Here is a 23401-nt window from a genome sequence, read left to right on the forward strand (position 1 = left end):
TTAGACAAGTGCAGCAGTAATATTCAGTTTGTATCTGTGAAATGTTTATAAGGCACTGTTGTATTTAAGTTTTGTACTTCAAAATCACCCCCATATTGCTGATTTACACTGTGCCACTCCTGATATACACTGCCACTGCTATTATACACTGTGCCACTGCTTATATACACTGCCACTACTGATATACACTGTGCTACTACTGATATACAGTATACACTGTGCCACTACTGATATACACTGTGCTACTACTGATATATACTGCTTTTATACACTGTGCCACTACTGATATACACTGTGTTACTACTGATATACAGTATACACTGTGCCACTACTGATATACACTGTGCCACTACTGATATACACTGTGCTACAACTGATATACAGTATACACTGTGCCACTACTGATATACACTGTGCTACTACTGATATACAGTATACACTGTGCCACTACTGATATACACTGTGCTACTACTGATATACAGTATACACTGTGCCACTACTGATATACACTGTGCTACTGCTGATATATACTGCTTTTATACACTGTGCCACTACTGATATACACTGTGCTACTACTGATATAGACTGCTTGTATACATTGTGCCACTACTTATATACACTGTGCCACTAATGATATACACTGTGCTACTCCTGATATACACTGTTTTTATACACTGTGCCACTACTTATATACACTGTGCCACTACTTATATACACTTTGCCACTACTGATATACACTTTGCCACTACTGATATACACTGTGCCACTACTGATATACACTGTGCCACTACTGATATACACTGTGCTACTACTGATATACAGTATACACTGTGCCACTACTGATATACACTGTGCTACTGCTGAAATATACTCCTGATATACACTGTGCCACTTCTGATATACACGGTGCCACTTCTTATATATATTGATTATATACACTGTGCCACTAGTGATATATACTGTGCCACTACTGATATACACTGTACCACTAGTGATATACACTGTGCCACTACTGATATACACTGTACCACTAGTGATATACACTGTGCCACTACTTGTATACACTGTGCCACTACTGATATACACTGTGCCACTACTGATATACACTGTGCCACTACTGATATACACTGTGCCACTAGTGATATACACTGTGCCACTAGTTATATACACTGTGCCACTACTGATATACACTGTACCACTGCTTATATACACTTTACCACTACTAATATACTGATATACACTGTGCCACTACTGATATACACTGTGCCACTGCTGATATACACTGTGCCACTACAGATATACACTGTGCTACAACTGATATACAGTATACACTTTGCCACTACTGATATACAGTATACACTGTGCTACTACTGATATACACTGTGCTACTGCTGATATATACTGCTTTTATACACTGTGCCACTACTGATATACACTGTGCCACTAATGATATACACTGTACTACTCCTGATATACACTGTTTTTATACACTGTGCCACTACTTATATACACTGTGCCACTACTGATATACACTGTGCTACTACTGATATACAGTATACACTGTGCCACTACTGATATACACTGTGCTACTGCTGATATATACTCCTGATATACACTGTGCCACTTCTGATATACACTGCTGATATACACTGTGCCACTTCTGATATACACGGTGCCATTGCTGATCTACACTGTGCCACTTCTGATATATACTGATGATATACACTGTACCACTAGTGATATACACTGTGCCACTAATGATATACACTGTACCACTAGTGATATACACTGTGCCACTACTTGTATATACTGTGTCACTACTGATATACACTGTGCCACTAGTTATATACACTGTACCACTGCTTATATACACTTTACCACTACTAATATACTGATATACACTGTGCCACTACTGATATACACTGTGCCACTACTGATATACACTGCTGATATACACTGTGTCACTGCTTATATGCACTGTGCCACTACTGATATACACTATGCCATTACTGGTATACACTGTGCCACTACTGATATACAGTATATACTGTGCCACTGCTGATATACACTGTCACCACTGATATACACTGCTGATAACCACTGTGCCACTGCGGATATACACTGTGCCACTGCGGATATACACTGTGCCACTGCTGATATACACTGTGCACTACTGATATACACTGTGCCACTACTGATATATAGTATACACTATGCCACTGCTTATATACACTTCCACTGCTTTTATACACTGTACCGCTACTGGTATACACTGTGCCACTTCTTGTATACACTGTACCACTATTGATTTACAATATACACTGTGCCTCACTGCTGATATACACTGTGACACTATTGCTATACACTGCTGATATACACTGTGCCACTATTGATATTCACTGCTGATATACACTGTGCCACTACTGATATACACTGCTTATATACACTGTGCCACTATTGATATACAATATACACAGTGCCTCACTGCTGATATACACTGTGCCATTATTGATATTCACTGCTTAAATACACTGTGCCACTACTAATATGCACTGTGCCAATATTGATATACACTGCTGATATACACTGTGCCACTACTGATATACAATATACATTGTGCCTCACTGCTGATATACACTGTGCCACTATTGATATTCACTGCTTATATACACTGTGCCACTACTGATATGCACTGTGCCAATATTGATATACACTGCTGATATACACTGTGCCACTACAGATATACAATATACATTGTGCCTCACTGCGGATATACAATGTGCCACTATTTATATTCACTGCTGATATACATTGTGCCACTACTGATATACACTTCTGATATATACTGTGCCAATATTGATATACAATTTACACTGTGCCACTACTGATATACACTGATACTACTGATATACAGTATACACTGTGACACTACTGATATACACTGTGCCACTATTGATCTACATTACAGATATACACTGTGCCACTGCTGATATACAATATACACTGTTCCACTTGTTATAACTACTTTGCAAAATATCTGCATACAAAATAAATGTTTTAAAAACATACAACACTAGTTTATATCTTGTTAGCAAGCAAGGAGTTGCATAGAAACGTCAATGCCGGAATCACTAAGCAGGATTAAGTCAGGAGTCACACAGCAGAGTCAGGTAACATTGTAGGACCAGAGCAGGAATCATGTCAGGAGTTACACAGCAGGGTCAGGTTACATTGTAGGACCAGAGCAGGAATCATGTCAGGAGTCACACAGCAGGGTCAGGTTATATTGCAGGGCTAGAGCAGGAATCGGGTCAGGAGTCATGCAGAAAGGTTAGGTTACATTGCAGGACCAGCAAGGGAAGAATCGGGTCAGAATTTACACAGCAGGGTCAGGTTACATTGCAGGGCCAACGCGGAAATAGGGTCAGGAGTCACATAGTAGGATCAGGTAACATTGCAGGGCTATAGCAGGAATCGGGTCAGAAGTCATGCAGCAAGGTTAGGTTACATTGCAGGACCAGCAAGGGAATCTGGTCAGAAATTACACAGTAGGGTCAGGTTACATTGCAGGGCCACAGCAAGAATAAAGTCATGTGTCATACAACAGGGTCAGTTTGCATTGCAGGGCCACTGCAGGAATCGGGTCATGTGTCACATAGCAGGGTCAGTTTGCATTGCAGGGCCACAGCAAGAATCAGGTCAGGAGTCACACAGCAAAGTCAGGTTACATTGCAGGGCCACAGCAGGAATAAGGTCAGGTGTCACACAGCAGGGTCAGGTTACTTTGCAGGGTGAGTGCAGGAATCAGGTCAATATTTACACAGCAGGGCCAGCATGGGAATCACAGAATAGGGTTTCAAGGATAAAATGTCAGCCGATATGTACACTCCCTCCTTAGATGGAACACTTCTGATAAATAACTCCACAACCACTGATAGTAACCACAACACCAGTAAGAGTAACATCTGTCAGAGCACCATGAGCTGTGCTAGTTACTTGCTTCTAGTTTCTGCTGCCTTTGTGCTTTTATCATGTAATTCCAGCCCTTTAAAGGACTTATAAATAACCCAGTACAGTGCTTGATTGGCAGGTAGCAGGTCTGGATGATTTAGTTACTTAAAGGGATATGAAAACTAAATTTTTGTTTCATGATTAAGATAGAGCATACAATTTTAACTAACTTTCCAAAATGTTCTCAATTTTGCTTCACTGTCTTGGTATCCTTTATTGAAGGAGCAGCAATTCACTACTGGGAGCTAGCTGAACACATCGGTAAGCCAATGACAGCAGGCATATATGTGCAGCCACCAATCGGCAGCTAGCTACAAGCTCTGAGCCTACCTAAGTATGCTTTACAACAAAGGATACCAAAAAACTGAACAAATTAGATAATAGAAATAAATTGGAAAGCTGATTAAAATGGTATGCTCCATTATGTGCCTTCGGAAATTATGAGCTTTTCAGTTCTTGTTAGAAATGAAAGTGCAGAACACGGTTATATTCCACACAGTCATTGGCTGCAGACTGTAATGACCTATTTATATCTGTCCCTAATCCTAAACAGTTCAAATGTTCTTAAAATAAAATAATGATGCCATTTGCTAAGTAACATTAGTTGTATTGTATTTTTTTAACAGGTGGATTCACAAACAAAGCTTCTATCAATCTTTTCCAAAATCAAAGCAAATGCTTTGGCAAGAAATCAAATCCTATTGACAATCTGAAATTTCATACAGGAGAAAAAGTTTTTTCCTGTTCTGAATGTGGTAAATGTTTTACCAAAAAGTTCAATCTTATTGACCATCAGAAAGTTCATACAGGAGAGAAAGCGTTTTCATGTTCTCAATGTGGGAGATGTTTTACTAAGAAATCAAATCTTAGTACTCATCTGAAAATTCATACAGGAGAGAAAGCATTTTCATGTTCTGTATGTGGGAAATGTTTTACTAAGAAATCAAATCTAATTGGCCATCAGAAAATTCATACAGGAGAGAAAGTATTTTCATGTTCTGTATGTGGGAAATGTTTTACTTGGAAATCCCATCTTAATACGCATCTGAAAATTCATTCAGGTGAAAAAGCTTTTTCATGTTCTGAGTGTGGGAAATGTTTTACTCAGAAATCAGTTCTTATTACACATCTGAAAATTCATACAGGGGAAAAGACATTTTCATGTTTTCAGTGTGGGAAATGTTTTACTTGGAAATCACAACTTATAACTCATCAGAAAGATCATACAGGCGAAAAAGCGTTTTCATGTTCTCAATGTGGCAAAGGTTTTACTCTGAAATCCGTTCTTATTACCCATCAGAAAACACATACAGGAGAAAAGGCATTTTCGTGCTCTGAATGCGGGAAATGTTTTACTCAGAAATCATCTCTTGTTACTCATCAGAAAATTCATACAGGAGAGAAAGCATTTTCATGTTTTGAATGTGGGAAATGTTTTACTCGGAAATCAACTCTTATTACTCATCAGACAATTCATACAGGAGAAAAGGCATTTTCATGTTCTGAATGTGGGAAATGTTTTACTCAGAAATCATCTCTTACAACTCATCAGAAAATTCATATTAAAGAGAAAATATTTTAATGTTCTCAATATGAAAAATCAGATTGTAATGTCATTAAAGGGACAGTATACTGTAAAATTGTTTTTCCCTAAATGTATTTCCCATGACTTGTTATACCAGCTGCAGAGTTTAAAATGTTTGAGAAATTGCATCTTTAGGTTTATTTGTGTATATGAAAGAGCATGTTTTGTTCTTTCAAACCACAACCCATTACAATGGGTTGAGGTTGCTGATAAAATCAGATCTCATTATTTTATAACTTTAAGTACACACACACGGTTCCTTATCTTATATTTGTCTGTATACCAGTGCTCAACAATTAAAGAGAACAATGGAAAATTTTATATTTTATTACTTATCTTTCATAAACACCACTGGGAGTATATTTTTTCTGCTGGCTGTGTTTACATAGCTTGTCAATAGCCTATTTTACTAAGTATAGAAACTTTCAGTATAGGTTGGGATACCATAGGCTAAATCAGCTATTTCAGATACAAAAATAAGGGTAAAGGAGCTACTTGCAAACAATTTAATATACTCAGTCGTATATTTTACTCAGTAAAGCTGTACCCTTTCTCAGCTGTTTGATTCATGTACTGAGCATATTACTAATCCTGGACCTGGTGTTGTCATTACATATCTTATTGTTTGTTTTCTGAGGAGTCATTTACTGAGTCTCAGATCCCCAACCATTGAAAACAGTGAGTAAGAATGTGTCTTTTCATTTCTGGATCGGATCATATACATCAAGTGAAGTGTGTATGAACCCATAAAGGTGTATGAACCCAGCAACCCTTCTAATGGTAATAAAGGTGCTGGATAGGTTCTTTAAGTCCATTTCTTAACAACTTTGAATAAATGTTTGATCTGATGTCAGAGGAATGTAACAAACCAGTAGATAGCACCTTGTTCAAAAACTCTGGACAAGAAGCTTGAAGGCTTCTATAGACGTTCCTGTCATCTTGTGTTGTCAGTGTGGCCTACGTTCCTTGCCAGTTTGGTGTGATAACCTTTCTGAGGTTACATCAAGGAGAGAGATCCAGCATCAAAGTTGAGTAAGGTCTAACAGCTTTATTTGTGGTGCAACAGTTGAAATGGTTTGCATTCACGTGAAAAGTGTAGTTATGGCTGTTTTCCTTCCTAAGTTAGGGAGAGTCCACAGCTTCATTCCTTACTGTTGGGAAATATAACACCTGGCCACCAGGAGGAGGCAAAGACACCCCAGCCAAAGGCTTAAATATCCCTCCCACTTCCTCATTACCCCAGTCATTCTTTGCTTTTCATCACAATAGGTGACAGAGAAGTGTCAGAAGATTCGGAGAGTCCTGAAAAAGGGTATCTGCCTTTCGAGATAGGACTGGAGTTTTCATGTCAATTTCTCAGTGAAAGTATTGATGAAAGTTAGTGTCTGGAGATGCAGGGAAAGTTTTTCTGCAAAACCATCCAGACTACTGCTAACAGCTCCTAAGCAATCAGTGTTGATGAATTTCACTGCCTGCTTTCTCTCACTCAAGTCCATGTCAGGAGCGCTGCTATAAGACTGTCACACGTGAGAGGTTGTGTTCTGTTCCACAGCATGGATCCTGGAGGTAAGATTGTTTTAAATTTTTACACATAAAATAACAGGGTCACAGTGTAGCTCCTTTATACCTTGATAGGATCCAGGGTTAATATCCTCTAAAGGGGGTTTATTGAACAGTTGGGGTTAATTAATCAGTGTATTAATTATTTACATGCTGCTTTGTGTGATTTTTTCCTGGGCTCATAGACTGTGTGTTTTTGGCTGGAACAAGTAGGTTTCACTTTCATTTTTTTAAAGTGTTGCACAGCTCCTATTAACTTGCTGTACTTTTCATAGCATGTGGTCTGTGTTCATTTCCTCCATTCTGGCTGAGACTTCAACCTGAGGAGAGTGTGTCCTCGGTCTGGGTCTAGGAGGTAGTGCCCCAGCCATTGGGAGTATATAAAAAAAAAAAGTTTTTATTTGTGTCCTTCTGTGGGTATAGCCTGAGCTATGGAGGACTCTGACATTTAGAAGGTACTTTTTCTGTACTAAATCATACCTGTTTATATTGTGAAGAGGCCGTGGTTTTCCCACCCAATCAATTGTGCTACACATGCCTTAACACCATTATAAAGTCTAGGAAGGGAGACAAGCCTGCTAAGGCTATTAGTTCCTCTGAGCTGTCCACCTCTCAGGACTCGGCGTCCCGTGAGATTGCTACCCTTGCTACATTATCCACTCCACATGCAGTTCCCCGTAGCACATCTAATCCTCCATCCGGAGGGGGGACTTCTTCCTGCGGACTTTGCCTCGCAGTTACAAACGGTGGTGTCTGCAGCCCTCAGTGCATTACCTCGCTCTAACAACGCAAGAGAAAGGTTAAACATAGCTCTCCTGACCTGGAGTCATCTAAATATCGGATTTAGCTATTATGTCCCAGTTATCCGATGATGTGTTAACCTCTGTAGCTTTAGAGGGTAAACTTTCTGGGTCGGAGTCCTTGGCGTCTAAGCCACCTGCTGCGGAGGAACTGTCCTTTAGATTTAAAATTGAGCACTTGCATTTTTTATTGAAGGAGGTTCTGTCTAGGTTAGAGGTTCCAGAGGCCGCGCTGCCTGAAGACCCTATGATACCTAAATTAGACAGAGTTTACGAAGATAGGAAAGTTCCTTTGACTTTTTCCTGTGCCGGTTAAAAGGCGAACATTATTAACAACGAATGGGAAAGAATTGGATCTTCCTTTTCCTCCTCGTCTACTTTGAAAAAGTTGTTCCCGGTCCCGGACTCTCAACTGAATTTGTGGGGCTCCATTCATAAGGTGGATGGTGCTATCTCTACGCTTGTTAAATATTCTACTATAACTCTTGAGGATAATTCATTGTTCAGAGAGCCGATGGATAAGAAAATGGAAACCTTTCTGAGAAAGCTGTTTCAACATACAGGATTTTTGTTTCAACCTGAGGCTGCAGTTGCCGCGGTTTCCAGAGCAGCTACTTACTGGTGCGACCCTTTGTTGGAACTCATTGAGGTGGAGTCTCCCCTAGAGGATATTCAAGACAGAAAGCTCTGAGAATTGCTAATTCTTTTATCTGCGATGCGAACATGCAAATTATTCGCCTAAATGCAAAGGCCTCTGGCTTTGCGGTTCTAGCCCGCCGGGCGCTCTGGTTAAATTAAAGCCTTGGTTTGTGGATAGGACTTCTAAGTCCAGACTCCTTTCTCTTTTCTTCAAGGGAAAGATTTTATTCATTCCAGGCCTGGACTCCATTATTTCTATGGTTACCGGAGGCAAGGGTGCCTTCCTACCGCAAGATAAGAACAACAAGTCTAAGGGACGACCATCTTCTAATTTTCATTCTGACAAATCCCAACGACAACAATCCTCCAAGCCCGAGCAACCCAAGAGTACTTAGAAGCCGGCTCAGTCCTGGAATAAGTCCAAGCAGAATAAGAAGCCCGCAGAAAACAAATTGGCATGAAGGGGCGTCCCCCAATCTGGGATGGATCGTGTAGGGGCAGACTGTCTCTTTTTTCAGATGCTTGGTTCAGGGATGTACAGGATCCATGGTTCCTGGAGGTCGTACTCAGGGATACAAGATAGGCTTCAAATCTCATCCGCCCAGGGGCAGATTCCTACTCTCGAACCTGTCTTCCAGACTAGAAAAGAGGGATGCCTTTCTAGGGTGCGTTCGGGATCTATCCTCCTTAGGAGTTGTTGTCCCGGTGCCTATCAAAGAAAGAGGTTTGGGGTTTTATTCAAACCTTTTCGTGGTCCCAAAGAAGGAGGGAACTTTCCACCCAATTCTGGACCTAAAGTGTTTAAACAAATTTCTCAGTGTCCCTTCTTTCAAGATGGAGACAGTAAGGTCCATCTCTCCTTTAGTTCAGGAAGGCCAGTTTATGACCACTATAGATCTGAAAGACGCTTACCTTCATGTTCCAATCCACAGGGAACACTTTCAGTTCCTGAGGTTTGCATTCCTGGACCAGCACTTCCAGTTCATTGCCCTTCCGTTTGGCCTAGCTACTGCTCCAAAAATCATTACAAAGGTTCTGGGGGCTCTTCTAGCCATTGCCAGAACTCAGGGTATTACAGTATCCCCATACTTGAACGATATTCTGGTGCAAGCACCATCTTTTCATCTTACGGAAGAATACTCTGAGTCCCTTCTCAGTCTTCTTCGATCACATGGATGGAAGATAAACTTGGAAAAGAGTTCTCTTATCCCAAGTACCAGGGTGGAATTCCTGGGTACTAAAATAGACTCCATATACATGAGAATATTTCTAACAGACCAGAGACGTTGCAAGATGTCACGGATACCAGGCTGCAAGGGTTAAACCCCTACCCCCCATAATCTTCCCCCTATCTAGTCTAGGTGTAAAGTGTTTTTCTGTTAACTGTATGAGTCACCCATTGACCTTTTGTAAACAACAATCCAGGGCCGCCAAAGCCCTCTGTGGGGGATCCTTCCTCCAGCCATGGCTGCGCTTGCATAGCGAGCCATTGGAGGGCTCAATAGCCGTCCTCCACCCACATCTCTTGCTGGATCAGTCTATGTAGAACAGCTAGCCATTCCTTCTTTGGCTGTTCTCCCAGGAAAGGCAGTCTCACGGTCCACAGTACCAGGAATCTCGTGTCATTCGCGGGGGGGACCTTTCCATTTTCCTGCTCCTGTTACAGAGCCTCCCACCAAAGGTCTCGGAGGGCAAGGTTCCTCCATGTCAGAACGTCCTGTTCCGAACAAGGATCCTTTGTTCCAGTCAGTATCTTTTGTACTCTCCCTAGGAACTCTGCCTCCATATTTACCGGCTACTGTGGTACGTCTCCTCTGTCAGCAGGAACCTTGTAAAAGAAGCAGATCCCACCGCTGCCAGCAATGTGACGGATACCCCCGGCTACCCCGACTGGGTAGTTCCGCCAAACGGGTCCTGCTTCCTCCCTGCCGACTGCAGCTATGTAGCTGGCAAGTGACCACAGCCTGTAGCCACCCCTGATGCCCGACAGCACCAGTACTCGGGGTCCCACCCTGTGGCAGACTCCAGCTACCCCGACTGAGTAGCTCTGCCAGAGGGTCCTTCCTTTGCCTGGAACAGGCTGCTATGTAGCCCAGGAAAGAGATTCTAGCAGGAGCCCACCTAAATGACTATACAGACTAGCATTCAGGTGAAATAAAGACTGCTTTATTGCACAGAAAACACAGCTTTTATACATTTCCAACAAAGTTACTATACAACTAAAAACAAATATTATACAATGAGACAAACATCAGACAATAGTTAGTTAAACAGATTCTAATCACATCCTGACTTACAAAAGGACAATGGATGACTCATACAATTAACAGAAAAACACTTTACACCTAGACTAGATAGGGGGAAGGTTATGGGGGGGTAGGGGTTTAACCCTTGCAGCCTGGTATCCATGACACAAGCTAACTTCAGCATGTCTTGCCCTCCGGACCTCCTTGAGTCCCTCCTTGTGGCTCAGTGTATGGAGGTGATTGGTCTTATGGTGTCCTGCATGGACATCATTCCTTTTGCCAGGTTCCGTCTCAGACCTTTACAACTGTGCATGCTGAGACATCGGAACAGCGATCATTCTGATCTGTCTCTACAGATTGTATTAGACAGCAGGTCAAGAGAATCGCTCTCTTGGTGGCTCTGTCCAGATCATCTGTCCCAAGGGACGTGCTTCTTTATACCATCCTGGGAGATTGTGACTACGGACACAAGCCTATCCGGATGGGGAGCTGTTTGGGGTGCCAGGAAGGCTCAGGGGTTGTGGACTCCTCCCTCCCGATCAATTTTGGAACTACGGGCATTCTTCAATGCCTTGAAGGCTTGGCCACTTCTGGGTTCATCCCAGTTAATCAGATTCAAATCGGACAATATATCCTTGATAGCTTACATCAACCATCAGGGGGGAATGATAGTTGATGACCTGCTGTTACAAGGTCCATTTGTTCATCAAAATCTAGATTCTTTTTGAGGCTGACTGCGTGGAGATTAAACACTTAGTCTTAGCCAAGAGAGGTTTCTCTGAGAGTGTCATTGATACTCTTATTCAAGCTCATAAACCAGTTACTTGCAGTATCTACCACAAAAGGTGGAGGACCTACTTATTCGGGTGTGAAGAGCGGGGTTTTTCCTGGCACAGAGTTAAGGTTGGCAAGATCTTATCTTTTCTCCAGGATGGGCTTTAGAAGGGCCTTTCTGCTAGTTCCCTGAGGGGACAGATTTCGGCCCTGTCAGTTTTATTGCACAAGAGACTGGCTGAGCTTCCAGACGTGCAGTCCTTTGTTAAGGTTTTGATTAAGATCAAACTTGTGTTTAGATCTGGGGCTCCTCATTGGAGCCTAAATCTTGTTCTTCATGTTTTGCAACAGGCTCCGTTTGAGCCTCTGCATTCCGTTGACATTAAATTGTTATCTTGGAAGGTTCTCTTTTTATTGGCTATTGCCTCTGCGTGCAGAGTTTCTGAGATCTCTGCTTTGCAATGTGAGTTCCCTTATCTGATTTTTCATGCAGATAAGGCAGTTTTTAATACTAAATTATGTTTTCTTCTTAAGGTTGTGTCAGATCGCAACATCAATCAAGAGATTGTGGTTCCTTCCTTGTGTACTAATTTTAAGACAATCTTCCTCTTTGTTTGTTGTCTATTCAAGGAAGCGTAATGGGCAGAAGGCTACTTCGACTTCCCTATGTTTTTGGTTAAGGAGTGTCATCCGCTTAGCGTACAAGACAGCGGGACATCATCCGCCTGAGAGGATAACGGCTTATTCCACTAGAGTAGTGGCTTCCTCTTGGGCCTTTAAGAATGAGGCCTCTATGGATCAGATTTGTAAGGCGGCTACCTGGTCCTCCTTACATACTTTTTCAAATTTTTACAAGTTTGATGTTTTTGCTTCGGCGGAAGCAGCTTTCGGGAGAAAAGTTTTGCAGGCTGTGGTGCCCTCAGAATAGGGTCCGCCTCTTCCTTTTTGTTCCCTCCCGTTATTCATTCAGTGTCCTCTGGAGCTTGGGTATAGTTTTCCCAACAGTAAGGAATGAAGCCGTGGACTCTCCCTATCTTAGGAAGGAAAACATAATTTTTGCTTACCAGATAAATTCCTTTGCTTCCGGATCGAGAGAGTCCACGGCCCCCACCCGTTTTGTCTTGTCTAAGGGCGGCCCCCTATTATTTATCTTATTCTTCTGGCACCATTTATACCCTGATGTTTCTCCTACTTTTCCTTGTTCCCTCGGCAGAATGACTGGGGAAACGAGGAAGTGGGAGGTATATTTAAGCCTTTGGCTGGGGTGTCTTTGCCTCCTCCTGGGGGCCAAGTGTTGTATTTCCCAACAGTAAGGAATGAAGCCATGGACTCTCCCTATCTGGAAGGAAAGGAATTTATCTGGTAAGCATAAAAAGGAAATTTATGCTTACCTGATAAATTTATTTCTTTTACGATATGACGAGTCCACGGATTTCATCCTTACTTATGGGATTACGCCTCCTGTTCAGCAGGAAGTGGCAAAGAGCACCACAGCAGAGCTGTATATATAGCTCCTCCCTTCCTTTCCACTCCAGTCATTCGACCGAAGTTAGGAAGAGAAAGAAAAAGCCAAAGGTGCAGAGGTGACTGAAGTATAACAAAAATAATTACCTGTCTTAGAATTGACAGGGTGGGCCGTGGACTCGTCATATCGTAAAATAAATAAATTTATCAGGTAAGCATAAATTTCCTTTTCTTTTACAAGATATGACGAGTCCACGGATTTCATCCTTACTTATGGGATACAATACCAAAGCTATTGGACACGGATGAAAGGGGAGGATAAGACAGGAACCTAAACGGAAGGCACCACTGCTTGAAGAGCCTTTCTCCCAAAAACAGCCTCAGATGAAGCAAAAGTATCAAATTTGGAAAAAGTGTGAAGAGGCGACCAAGTTGCAGCCTTGCAAATCTGTTCAACAGAATCATTGTTTTTAAATGCCCATGAGGAAGCCACAGCCCTAGTGGAATGAGCCGTAATTCTTTCAGGAGGCTGCTGTCCAGCAGTCTCATATGCCAGACGGATGATACTCTTCAGCCAAAAAGAAAGAGAGGTAGCCGTAGCTTTCTGACCCCTACGCTTTCCAGAAAAGACAATAAATAAAGAAGATGATTGACGAAAATTTTTAGTCGCCTGCAAGTAAAACTTCATGGCACGGACCACGTCCAAGTTATGCAACAAACGCTCTTTCTTAGAAGAAGGATTAGGACACAATGAAGGAACAACAATTTCCTGATTAATATTCCTATTAGAAACAACCTTAGGAAGAAAACCAGGTTTGGTACGTAAAACCACCTTATCAGAATGAAAAATAAGATAAGGAGAGTCACATTGTAACGCTGAAAGCTCGGAAACTCTACAAGCAGAAGAAATAGCAACCAAAAATAAAACCTTCCAGGATAACAACTTAATATCTATGGAATGCATGGGTTCAAACGGAACCCCTTGAAGAACTTTAAGAACTAAATTCAAACTCCAGGGTGGAGCAGTTGGTCTAAACACAGGCTTGATTCTGGTCAGAGCCTGACAAAAAGACTGAACGTCTGGAACATCTGCCAAACGCTTGTGTAGTAAAATCGACAAGGTAGAAATCTTTCCCTTTAAGGAACTTGCTGACAACCCCTTCTCCAAACCCTCTTGGAGAAAAGATAAAATCCTGGGAATCCTAACTCTACTCCATGAGTAGCCCTTGGATTCGCACCAATAAAGATATTTACGCCATATCTTATGGTAAATCTTTCTAGTGACAGGCTTACGTGCCTGAATCAAAGTATCAATGACCGAATCGGAGAACCCCCGCTTAGATAAAATCAAGCGTTCAATCTCCAAGCAGTAAGCTGCAGAGAAACTAGATTCAGATGTTGGAAGGGTCCCTGAATGAGAAGGTCCTGCCTCAATGGAAGCTTCCACGGCGGCAGAGAGGACATGTCCACTAGATCGGCATACCAAGTCCTGCGAGGCCACGCAGGTGAGATCAGAATAACCGAAGCCCTCTCCTGTTTGATCCGTGCAATCACCCGGGGAAGGAGAGCAAACGGTGGAAACACATAAGCTAGGTTGAACGACCAAGGCACTGCCAAGGCATCTATCAGTTCGGCCTGAGGATGCCTTGACCTGGATCCGTATCTTGGGAGCTTGGCATTCTGACGAGACGCCATCAGATCTAATTCCGGTCTGCCCCACCTGAGAATCAGAGTGGCAAAGACCTCCGGATGAAGTTCCCACTCCCCCGGATGAAACGTCTGTCTGCTTAAAAAGTCCGCTTCCCAGTTGTCCACTCCTGGGATGTAGATTGCTGACAGATAACAAGAGTGAGCCTCCGCCCATCGAATTATCTTGGATACTTCTGTCATCGCTAAGGGACTCCTTGTTCCTCCCTGATGATTGATGTAAGCCACAGTCATGATGTTGTCCGACTGAAAACGGATTAATTTGGCCGAAGCCAACTGAGGCCAAGCCTGAAGCGCATTGAATATTGCTCTCAATTCCAGAATATTGATTGGAAGTAGAGAGCCTTCAGTGAATTCCAGACTGCACCCCAACCTAGTAGACTGGCGTCCGTTGTCACTATCACCCAAAAGGGTCTGCGGAAGCACGTCCTTTGGGACTGATGATCCGGCGACAACCACCAGAGAAGAGAGTCTCTTGTCTCCTGATCCAGATCTATCTGAGGAGACAAATTTGCATAATCTTCATTCCACTGCCTGAGCATGCTCAGTTGTAGTGGTCTGAGATGAAAACGAGCAAACGGAATGATGTCCATTGCCGCCACCATCAATCCAATTACCTCCATGCACTGAGCCACTGATTGCTGAGGATTGGACTGAAGGGCTCGGCATGTATTCAGAATCTTTGACTTTCTGACCTCTGTCAAGAAAATTTTCATGGATATAGAATCTATTAGAGTTCCCAAGAAGGGAACTCTTGTCTGTGGAATTAGTAAACTCTTTTCTAGATTCACCTTCCACCCATGAGTCCTCAGAAAGGACAGCACCATGTCTGTATGAGATTTTGTCAGATGGTAAGACGACGCCTGGATCAGAATATCGTCCAGATAAGGCGCCACTGCAATGCCCCGCGGCCTGAGAACCGCCAGAAGTGACCCTAGAACCTTTGTGAAGATCCTGGGTGCTGTGGCCAACCCGAAGGGAAGAGCCACAAACTGAAAATGTTTGTCCAGGAAGGCAAACCTTAGGAACCGGTGATGATCCTTGTGGATAGGAATATGAAGATATGCATCCTTCAAGTCCACGGTAGTCATATATTGACCCTCCTGGATCAATGGCAGAATTGTTCGAATAGTCTCCATCTTTAAAGTATGGGACTCTGAGAAACTTGTTTACACTTTTTAGATCTAAAATAGGTCGGAACGTGCCCTCTTTTTTGGGGACCACGAAAAGATTTGAGTAAAATCCCTGCCCCTGTTTCAGTATTGGAACGGGACGAATTACTCCCATAGTAGAGAGGTCTTTTACACAACGTAAGAACGCCTCTTTTTATCTGATCTACAGATAATCGTGAAAGAAGAAATCTCCCCCTTGGGAGCGAAGGTTTGAATTCCAGTTGATACCCTTGGGGCACGATTTCCAGTGTCCAGGGGTCCTGAACATCTCTTACCCAAGTCTGAGCAAAAAGAGAAAGTCTGCCCCCTACTAGATCCAGTCCCGGATCGTGGGCCACCCCTTCATGCTGTCTTGGTAGCAGCAGCGGGCTTCTTGGGTTGCTTACCCTTGTTCCAAGCCTGATTGGGTCTCCAGACGGACTTGGCCTGCGCAAAATTCCCTTCCTGTTTAGCGGAAGAAGAGGGGACTCCTTTGAAGTTCCGAAAGGAACGAAAATTATTTTTGTTTACCCCTCAGCTTAGCTGTTCTATCCTGAGGTAGGAGATGACCCTTACCTCCCGTAATGTCAGAAATGATCTCTTTCAAGTCAGGCCTGAATAGGGTTTTTCCTTTGACTTAGATGATACATCAGCAGACCAAGATTTTAACCATAACGCTCTACGCGTTAGAATGGCAAATCCGGCATTCTTAGCAGCCAATTTGGCAATCTGAAAGGCGGCATCCGTAATAAAAGAATTAGCCAGCTTAAGAGCCTTAATTCTATCTAAAATGTCCTCTAAAGGAGTCTCCGTCTTAAGAGACTCTTCCAAGGCGTCAAACCAGAAGGCCGCTGCAGTGGTAACTGGTACAATGCAGGCCGTCGGTTGTAAAAGGAAACCCTGATGAATAAATAACTTTTTTAGAAGACCCTCCAATTTCTTATCCATAGGGTCTTTGAAAGCACAACTGTCCTCATTAGGAATAGTCATACGTTTAGCCAGGGTAGATATAGCTCCCTCCACCTTAGGGACTGTTTGCCAAGAGTCCCGAACAGTGTCAGATATGGGATACATTTTCTTAAAATTAGGAGAAGGTGAGAACGGGATACCCAGTCTTTCCCATTCCTGCGTAATAATTTCCGAGATTCTCTTAGGACCCGGAAAAACATCAGAGTAAGTAGGCACCTCTAAGTATTTGTCCATCTTACACAATTTCTCTGGTGGTACCACAATAGAATCACAGTCATCCAGAGTCGCTAAAACCTCCCGAAGTAATAGGCGGAGGTGTTCAAGCTTAAATCTAAAGGACATGACGTCCGAATCCGTCTGAGGTAACACACTTCCCGAATCAGAAAGTTCCCCCTCAGACAGAAGTTCCCTGACCCCCAATTCAGAGTACATCGGAAATAGCCAACAAAGCATCAGAGGTTGCATTATTCACATTGACCTCTGTTCTGCTGCGTTTGCCCTGTAACACTGGCAGTTTAGATAAAACCTCTGTAAGGGTAGATGACATAACTGCAGCCATATCCTGCAGAGTAAATGATGTAGACGCGGTTGAAGAACCCGGAGTCGCTTGGGTGGGCGTTAAAGGTTGTGACGTTTGGGGAGAATTTAGCGGCATACCCTGATTTTCATCAAACTGAGAATCATCCTTAGGCACACTTTCCATAAAGAAAATTTGCTCTTTACACTGTAAGACCCTTTCAGTACATGAGGGACAAGATGTAAGGGGGGGTTCCACAATGGCATCTAAACACATAGAACAAGTAGATTCCTCAAGGTCAGACATTGTAAACAGACTAGCAATAGCCATAATAGTCGTTCTGTATTTGATATATTGTACTCTGAAGTCAAAACAATATAAACAAAAATTTTTGGTAAAAAGTGTACTGCGCTTTTAAATAATAAAAGCGCAACAATTTTTCTGATATCACAAAAACAACGTTTGCAGGAGTAAAGACCGTCCTAATGTGCCCAAAGTAGCTTTACAATATTGCACCACTTGTTAGGGTATATAATATAACATTTATAAGCTTTATTAATTTATAGTAAAACCCGGCCCCTGCACCTCGCCACAGCTCTGCTGCGGCACCTACCTGCCCCCAGATCACACTGAAGAAAAACGGCTTTAAGTCTCTCTGGGCCCTACGATTTGGAAAGCTGAGCTAGGCCCCACCGGAGCCTCAGAACCTGCTGCCGATCCGGAAAATACACTGCGCGGCTGAGCGCGTGAAAATAGGCCCCGCCCACCATGGGCGTAACTGTTATCCGAATCAAGACCCGCATGGGTAGATAATTAACATGTCGTTCCATATGTAAAGCCATGTGCCCCTCGTGTAAAACACTACAACGCATCTCGCATAATAAAGTCCCCTGTCAGCCAGTTATAAACACCAAATAACAATTCCAGAACCGCTTTCTCCCAGCGTCAGCCCACACAGAAATTTAAAGTGAAAACAGCACACTATTAAAAAAGTACAATAAAGGGACATCCATGAACACCATTCTTTCTTGTAGTGCATACTGATTACCCCTTCCCAGTTAGGTAATAATGTCAGCCTGTTCCAGTATATCAAGTCTCCCCAGAAAACAAAAGACTAAACATACCTCAATGCTGCTTGTAGCATGACACCGTTCTCCACACTGAAGATTTCTCTTTATATTACCTTCAGCTGCTCTGTGGGAACCAGTATGGATCTTAGATAACGTTTGCTAAGATCATCAACATCAGGGCAGAAAAATAAAATGTCTCCACTCCTCTTAGGGATTAAGTGACTGATGATTTCTCCCTGAGAAAAATAGTACTCACTGGCACCATTTAAAAATAAAAAACTCTTGATTGAAGAAAATAAGCTAACACCTCACTTTACCTCTTCCTAGTCTAACACAGGCAAAGAGGATGACTGGAGTGGGAGGGAAGGGAGGAGCTATATATACAGCTCTGCTGTGGTGCTCTTTGTCACTTCCTGCTGAACAGGAGGCGTAATCCCATAAGGATGAAATCCATGGACTCGTCATATCTTGTAAAATAAATTGTTTTTGCTAGACATGCCTTATGGCTAAAGCCATGGTCTACGGACATTGTATCTAAAATGTTACTTCTGTCAGCCCTTCCAAGGGAAAATCTTTTTATTTGACTTGACAGAATTTGGTATGTAGACCTACTTCACATGTCTTCTTGCCTACCTGTCTTGATATCTGCCACTCAGGAGAAACCTCTCAGGATTCCTTTTTTCAGTAAGATGGACAGACCTTTGCATTGATGGCTTGTCAATTGTACTCCTGATTTTGCCCGACGAAGGCTTGCCTGACTAAGTTACTGGGATCTTGATCTCAGTAAGAAAGATCATTAACAGTTGTATTTATTGAAAGGTCTGAAATACTTAACTGGCTTTGTGTGTGGCTAGAAATTTTCTTTGAAGCCCTTTCAAATTTTTAGAATCCTGGAGTTGGTTTGGTGAATGATTTATTTCTGTGTTTCGTTGGAAGATTTCTATAATTCCTGATGTACAGACTTGTCTTAACTCTGAACCATATCCAACCTATTATTTAACTACATCGGGGAGCCTAAATTTAATCCTGAGAGTGCTTGATTTAATCCTGAGCGTGCATTTGAATCAGTGACGTGCGGTGAGGTCTGAGGCTGGTGAGGCACTAGATATGATATGCTGAAGAAAGACATATACCGCGGGCCACAAGTACCCCCAACAGGCCAGGTTTTATTTTTTTGCTGAACCAGTGCATAGATTAAATAATAAGCTGATGGGTGAGAGCATGTTATTAACCATGGTTTTACTGATCAGATGATTATTTTACTTTTGCGCTGGTTTAGCTATAATGAAAACCTTACCTGTTGGGGGTACTTGAGGACCACAGTTAAGATACATTTCACTAAAGCACCAGCTCATCTGCAATATGTTGATTACCTGACAAATAAAGCAGATTGTAATAGTGTGATCATATATTACAGCAGTGGAAAATTGTATTGCAAATTAACTTCAGAGAAAAACAAAACCTTTTGTTCTTTTTAAAATCTTTCTTTAATAAATAAATTCCAAAGTTTGAACTGCAACATATACTTTAATAAATAACTTCTACGTTTTTAACTTTAAAACATATACTTTAATAAATACCTTCTACCGTTTTAACTGTAACATATACTTTAATAAATACCTTCTACAGTTTTCATTGTAACATATACTTTAATAAATACCTTCTACAGTTTTCACTGTAACATATACTTTAATAAATACCTTCTACAGTTTTCACTGTAACATATACTTAAATAAATTCAACAGTTTTAACTAACATACTTTAATAAATACCTTCTACAGTTTTCACTGTAACATATACTTTAATAAATACCTTCTACAGTTTTCACTGTAACATATACTTTAATAAATTCAACAGTTTTAACTAACTTACGCCTAGATTTGGAGTTTTGCGTTAGAAGGGGTGCGTTAGCTACGCGTGCATTTTTTTATCCCGCACCTTTTAAATACCGCTGGTATTTAGAGTTCACAGAATGGCTGTGTTAGGCTCCAAAAAGGGAGCGTAGAGCATAATTTACCGACACTGCAACTCTAAATACCAGCGGTGCTTACGGACGCGGCCAGCTTCAAAAACGTGCTCGTGCACGATTCCCCCATAGGAAACAATGGGACAGTTTGAGCTGAAAAAAAACCTAACACCTGCAAAAAAGCAGCGTTCAGCTCCTAACGCGGCCCCATTGTTTCCTATGGGGAAACACTTCCTAAGTCTGCACCTAACATGTACCCCAAGTCTAAACACCCCTAACCTTACACTTATTAACCTCTAATCTGCCGCACCCGCTATCGCTGACCCCTGCATATTATTAACCCCTAATCTGCCGCTCCGTACACCGCCGCAACCTACGTTATCCCTATGAACCCCTAATCTGCTGCCCCTAACACCGCTGACCCCTATATTATATTTATTAACCCCTAATCTGCCGACCAGACCTCGTCCCTACTATAATAAAGTTATTAACCCCTAATCCGCCTCACTCCCGCCTCAATAACCCTATAATAAATAGTATTAACCCCTAATCTGCCCTCCCTAACATCACCGACACCTAACTTCAAGTATTAACCCCTAATCTGCCAACCGGACCTCACCGCTACTATAATAAATGTATTAACCCCTAAAGCTAAGTCTAACACTAACACCCCCCTAAATTAAATATAATTTTATTCTAACGAAATAAATTAAATCTTATTAAATAAATTATTCCTATTTAAAGCTAAATACTTACCTGTAAAATAAACCCTAATATAGCTACAATATATATTATAATTATATTGTAGCTATTTTAGGATTAATATTTATTTTACAGGCAACTTTGCATTTATTTTAACCAGGTACAATAGCTATTAAATAGTTAAGAACTATTTAATAGCTACCTAGCTAAAATAATTACAAAATTACCTGTAAAATAAATCCTAACCTAAGTTACAATTAAACCTAACACTACACTATCAATAAATTACTTAAATACAATACCTACAATTATCTACAATTAAACCTAACACTACACTATCAATAAATTAATTAAATACAATACCTACAAATAAATACAATTAAATAAACTAACTAAAGTACAAAAAATAAAAAAGAACTAAGTTACAAAAAATAAAAAAATATTTACAAACATTAGAAATATATTACAACAATTTTAAAATAATTACACCTACTCTAAGCCCCCTAATAAAATAACAAAGACCCCCCAAAATAAAAAAATGCAATCCAATCAGCCAATCAGATTGAGCTCGCATTTTATTGGCTGTTTCCGATCAGCCAATATAATGTGAGCTCAATCTGATTGGCTGTTTCCGATCAGCCAATCGGATTGAACTTGAATCTGATTGGCTGATTCCATCAGCCAATCAGAATTTTCCTACCTTAATTCCGATTGGCTGATAGAATCCTATCAGCCAATCGGAATTCGAGGGACGCCATCTTGGATGACGTCCCTTAAAGGAACCTTCATTCGTCGTCTAGTCGTCGGAAGAAGAGGATGGATCCGCGCTGGAGGTCTTGAAGATGGAGCCGCTCGTCATTGGATGGAAGAACATAGAAGATGCCGCTTGGATGAAGATGTTTGCCGGTCCGGATGTCCTCTTCTGCCCGGATAGGATGAAGACTTCTGCCCGAAGATGGACTTCTTCAGCCGCCTCTTGGATCAAGACTTCAACCGGAGGATGCATGTCTTCAGCCCCCCGCTTGGGCTTGGATCAAGACATCGGAGCCTGGACGAATCGGTGATACCCGGTGTGGTGAAGATAAGGTAGGAAGATCTTCAGGGGCTTAGTGTTAGGTTTATTTAAGGGGGGTTGGGTTAGATTAGGGGTATGTGGGTGGTGGGTTGTAATGTTGGGTGGGGGGGTATTGTATGTTTTTTTTCCAGGCAAAAGAGCTGAATTCTTTGGGGCATGCCCCGCAAAAGGCCCTTTTAAGGGCTGGTAAGGTAAAAGAGCTTTTCTATTTTAATTTTAGAATAGGGTAGGGCATTTTTTTATTTTGGGGGGCTTTGTTATTTTATTAGGGGGCTTAGAGTAGGTGTAATTAGTTTAAAATTGTTGTAATATTTTTCTAATGTTTGTAAATATTTTTTTATTTTTTGTACTTTAGTTAGTTTATTTAATTGTATTTATTTGTAGGTATTGTATTTAATTAATTTATTGATAGTGTAGTGTTAGGTTTAATTGTAGATAATTGTAGGTATTTTATTTAATTAATTTATTGATAGTGTAGTGTTAGGTTTAATTGTAACTTAGGTTAGGATTTATTTTACAGGTAATTTTGTAATTATTTTAACTAGGTAACTATTAAATAGTTATTAACTATTTAATAGCTATTGTACCTGGTTAAAATAATTACAAAGTTGCCTGTAAAATAAATATAAATCCTAAAATAGCTACAATGTAATTATTCGTTATATTGTAGCTATATTAGGGTTTATTTTACAGGTAAGTATTTAGCTTTAAATAGGAATAATTTATTTAATAAGAGTTAAATTATTTTGTTAGATTTAAATTATATTTAACTTAGGGGGGTGTTAGGGTTAGAGTTAGCTTTAGGGGTTAATACATTTATTAGAGTAGCGGTGAGGTCCGGTCGGTAGATTAGGGGTTAATACTTGAAGTTAGGTGTCGGCGATGTTAGGGAGGGCAGATTAGGGGTTAATAAATATAATATAGGGGTCGGCGGTGTTAGGGGCAGCAGATTAGGGGTACATAGGGATAATGTAGGTGGCGGCGGTGTGCGGTCGGCAGATTAGGGGTTAAAAAAAAATAATACAGTGGCGGCGATGTGGGGGGACCTCGGTTTAGGGGTACATAGGTAGTTTATGGGTGTAAGTGTTCTGTAGAGCACAGTAGTTAAGAGCTTTATGAACCGGCGTTAGCCCAAAAAGCTCTTAACTCCTGGGTTTTTTCTGCG

The 23401-nt window shown here is 41.4% G+C and overlaps 1 protein-coding gene across 2 annotated transcripts in view; it reads left to right on the top strand.

Moving 5' to 3' along the window:
- LOC128666922 (gastrula zinc finger protein XlCGF57.1) overlaps positions 1–23401 on the top strand; it is a 94511-nt gene that overhangs the window by 61073 nt on the left and 10037 nt on the right. The window contains exon 8 of one of the 2 annotated variants that reach the window (XM_053721741.1): positions 4638–5917. The exons of the other annotated variant lie outside the window; for it this stretch is intronic. Coding sequence (XP_053577716.1) covers positions 4638–5593 — 956 coding nt within the window. The 3' untranslated portion in view covers positions 5594–5917. Of the gene's footprint in view, positions 1–4637; positions 5918–23401 lie in introns of those variants that run through there. 2 annotated transcript variants of the gene reach the window in all.

Source organism: Bombina bombina, chromosome 7 (assembly GCF_027579735.1).
Source record: "Bombina bombina isolate aBomBom1 chromosome 7, aBomBom1.pri, whole genome shotgun sequence".
NCBI classification, from domain to species: domain Eukaryota; kingdom Metazoa; phylum Chordata; class Amphibia; order Anura; family Bombinatoridae; genus Bombina; species Bombina bombina.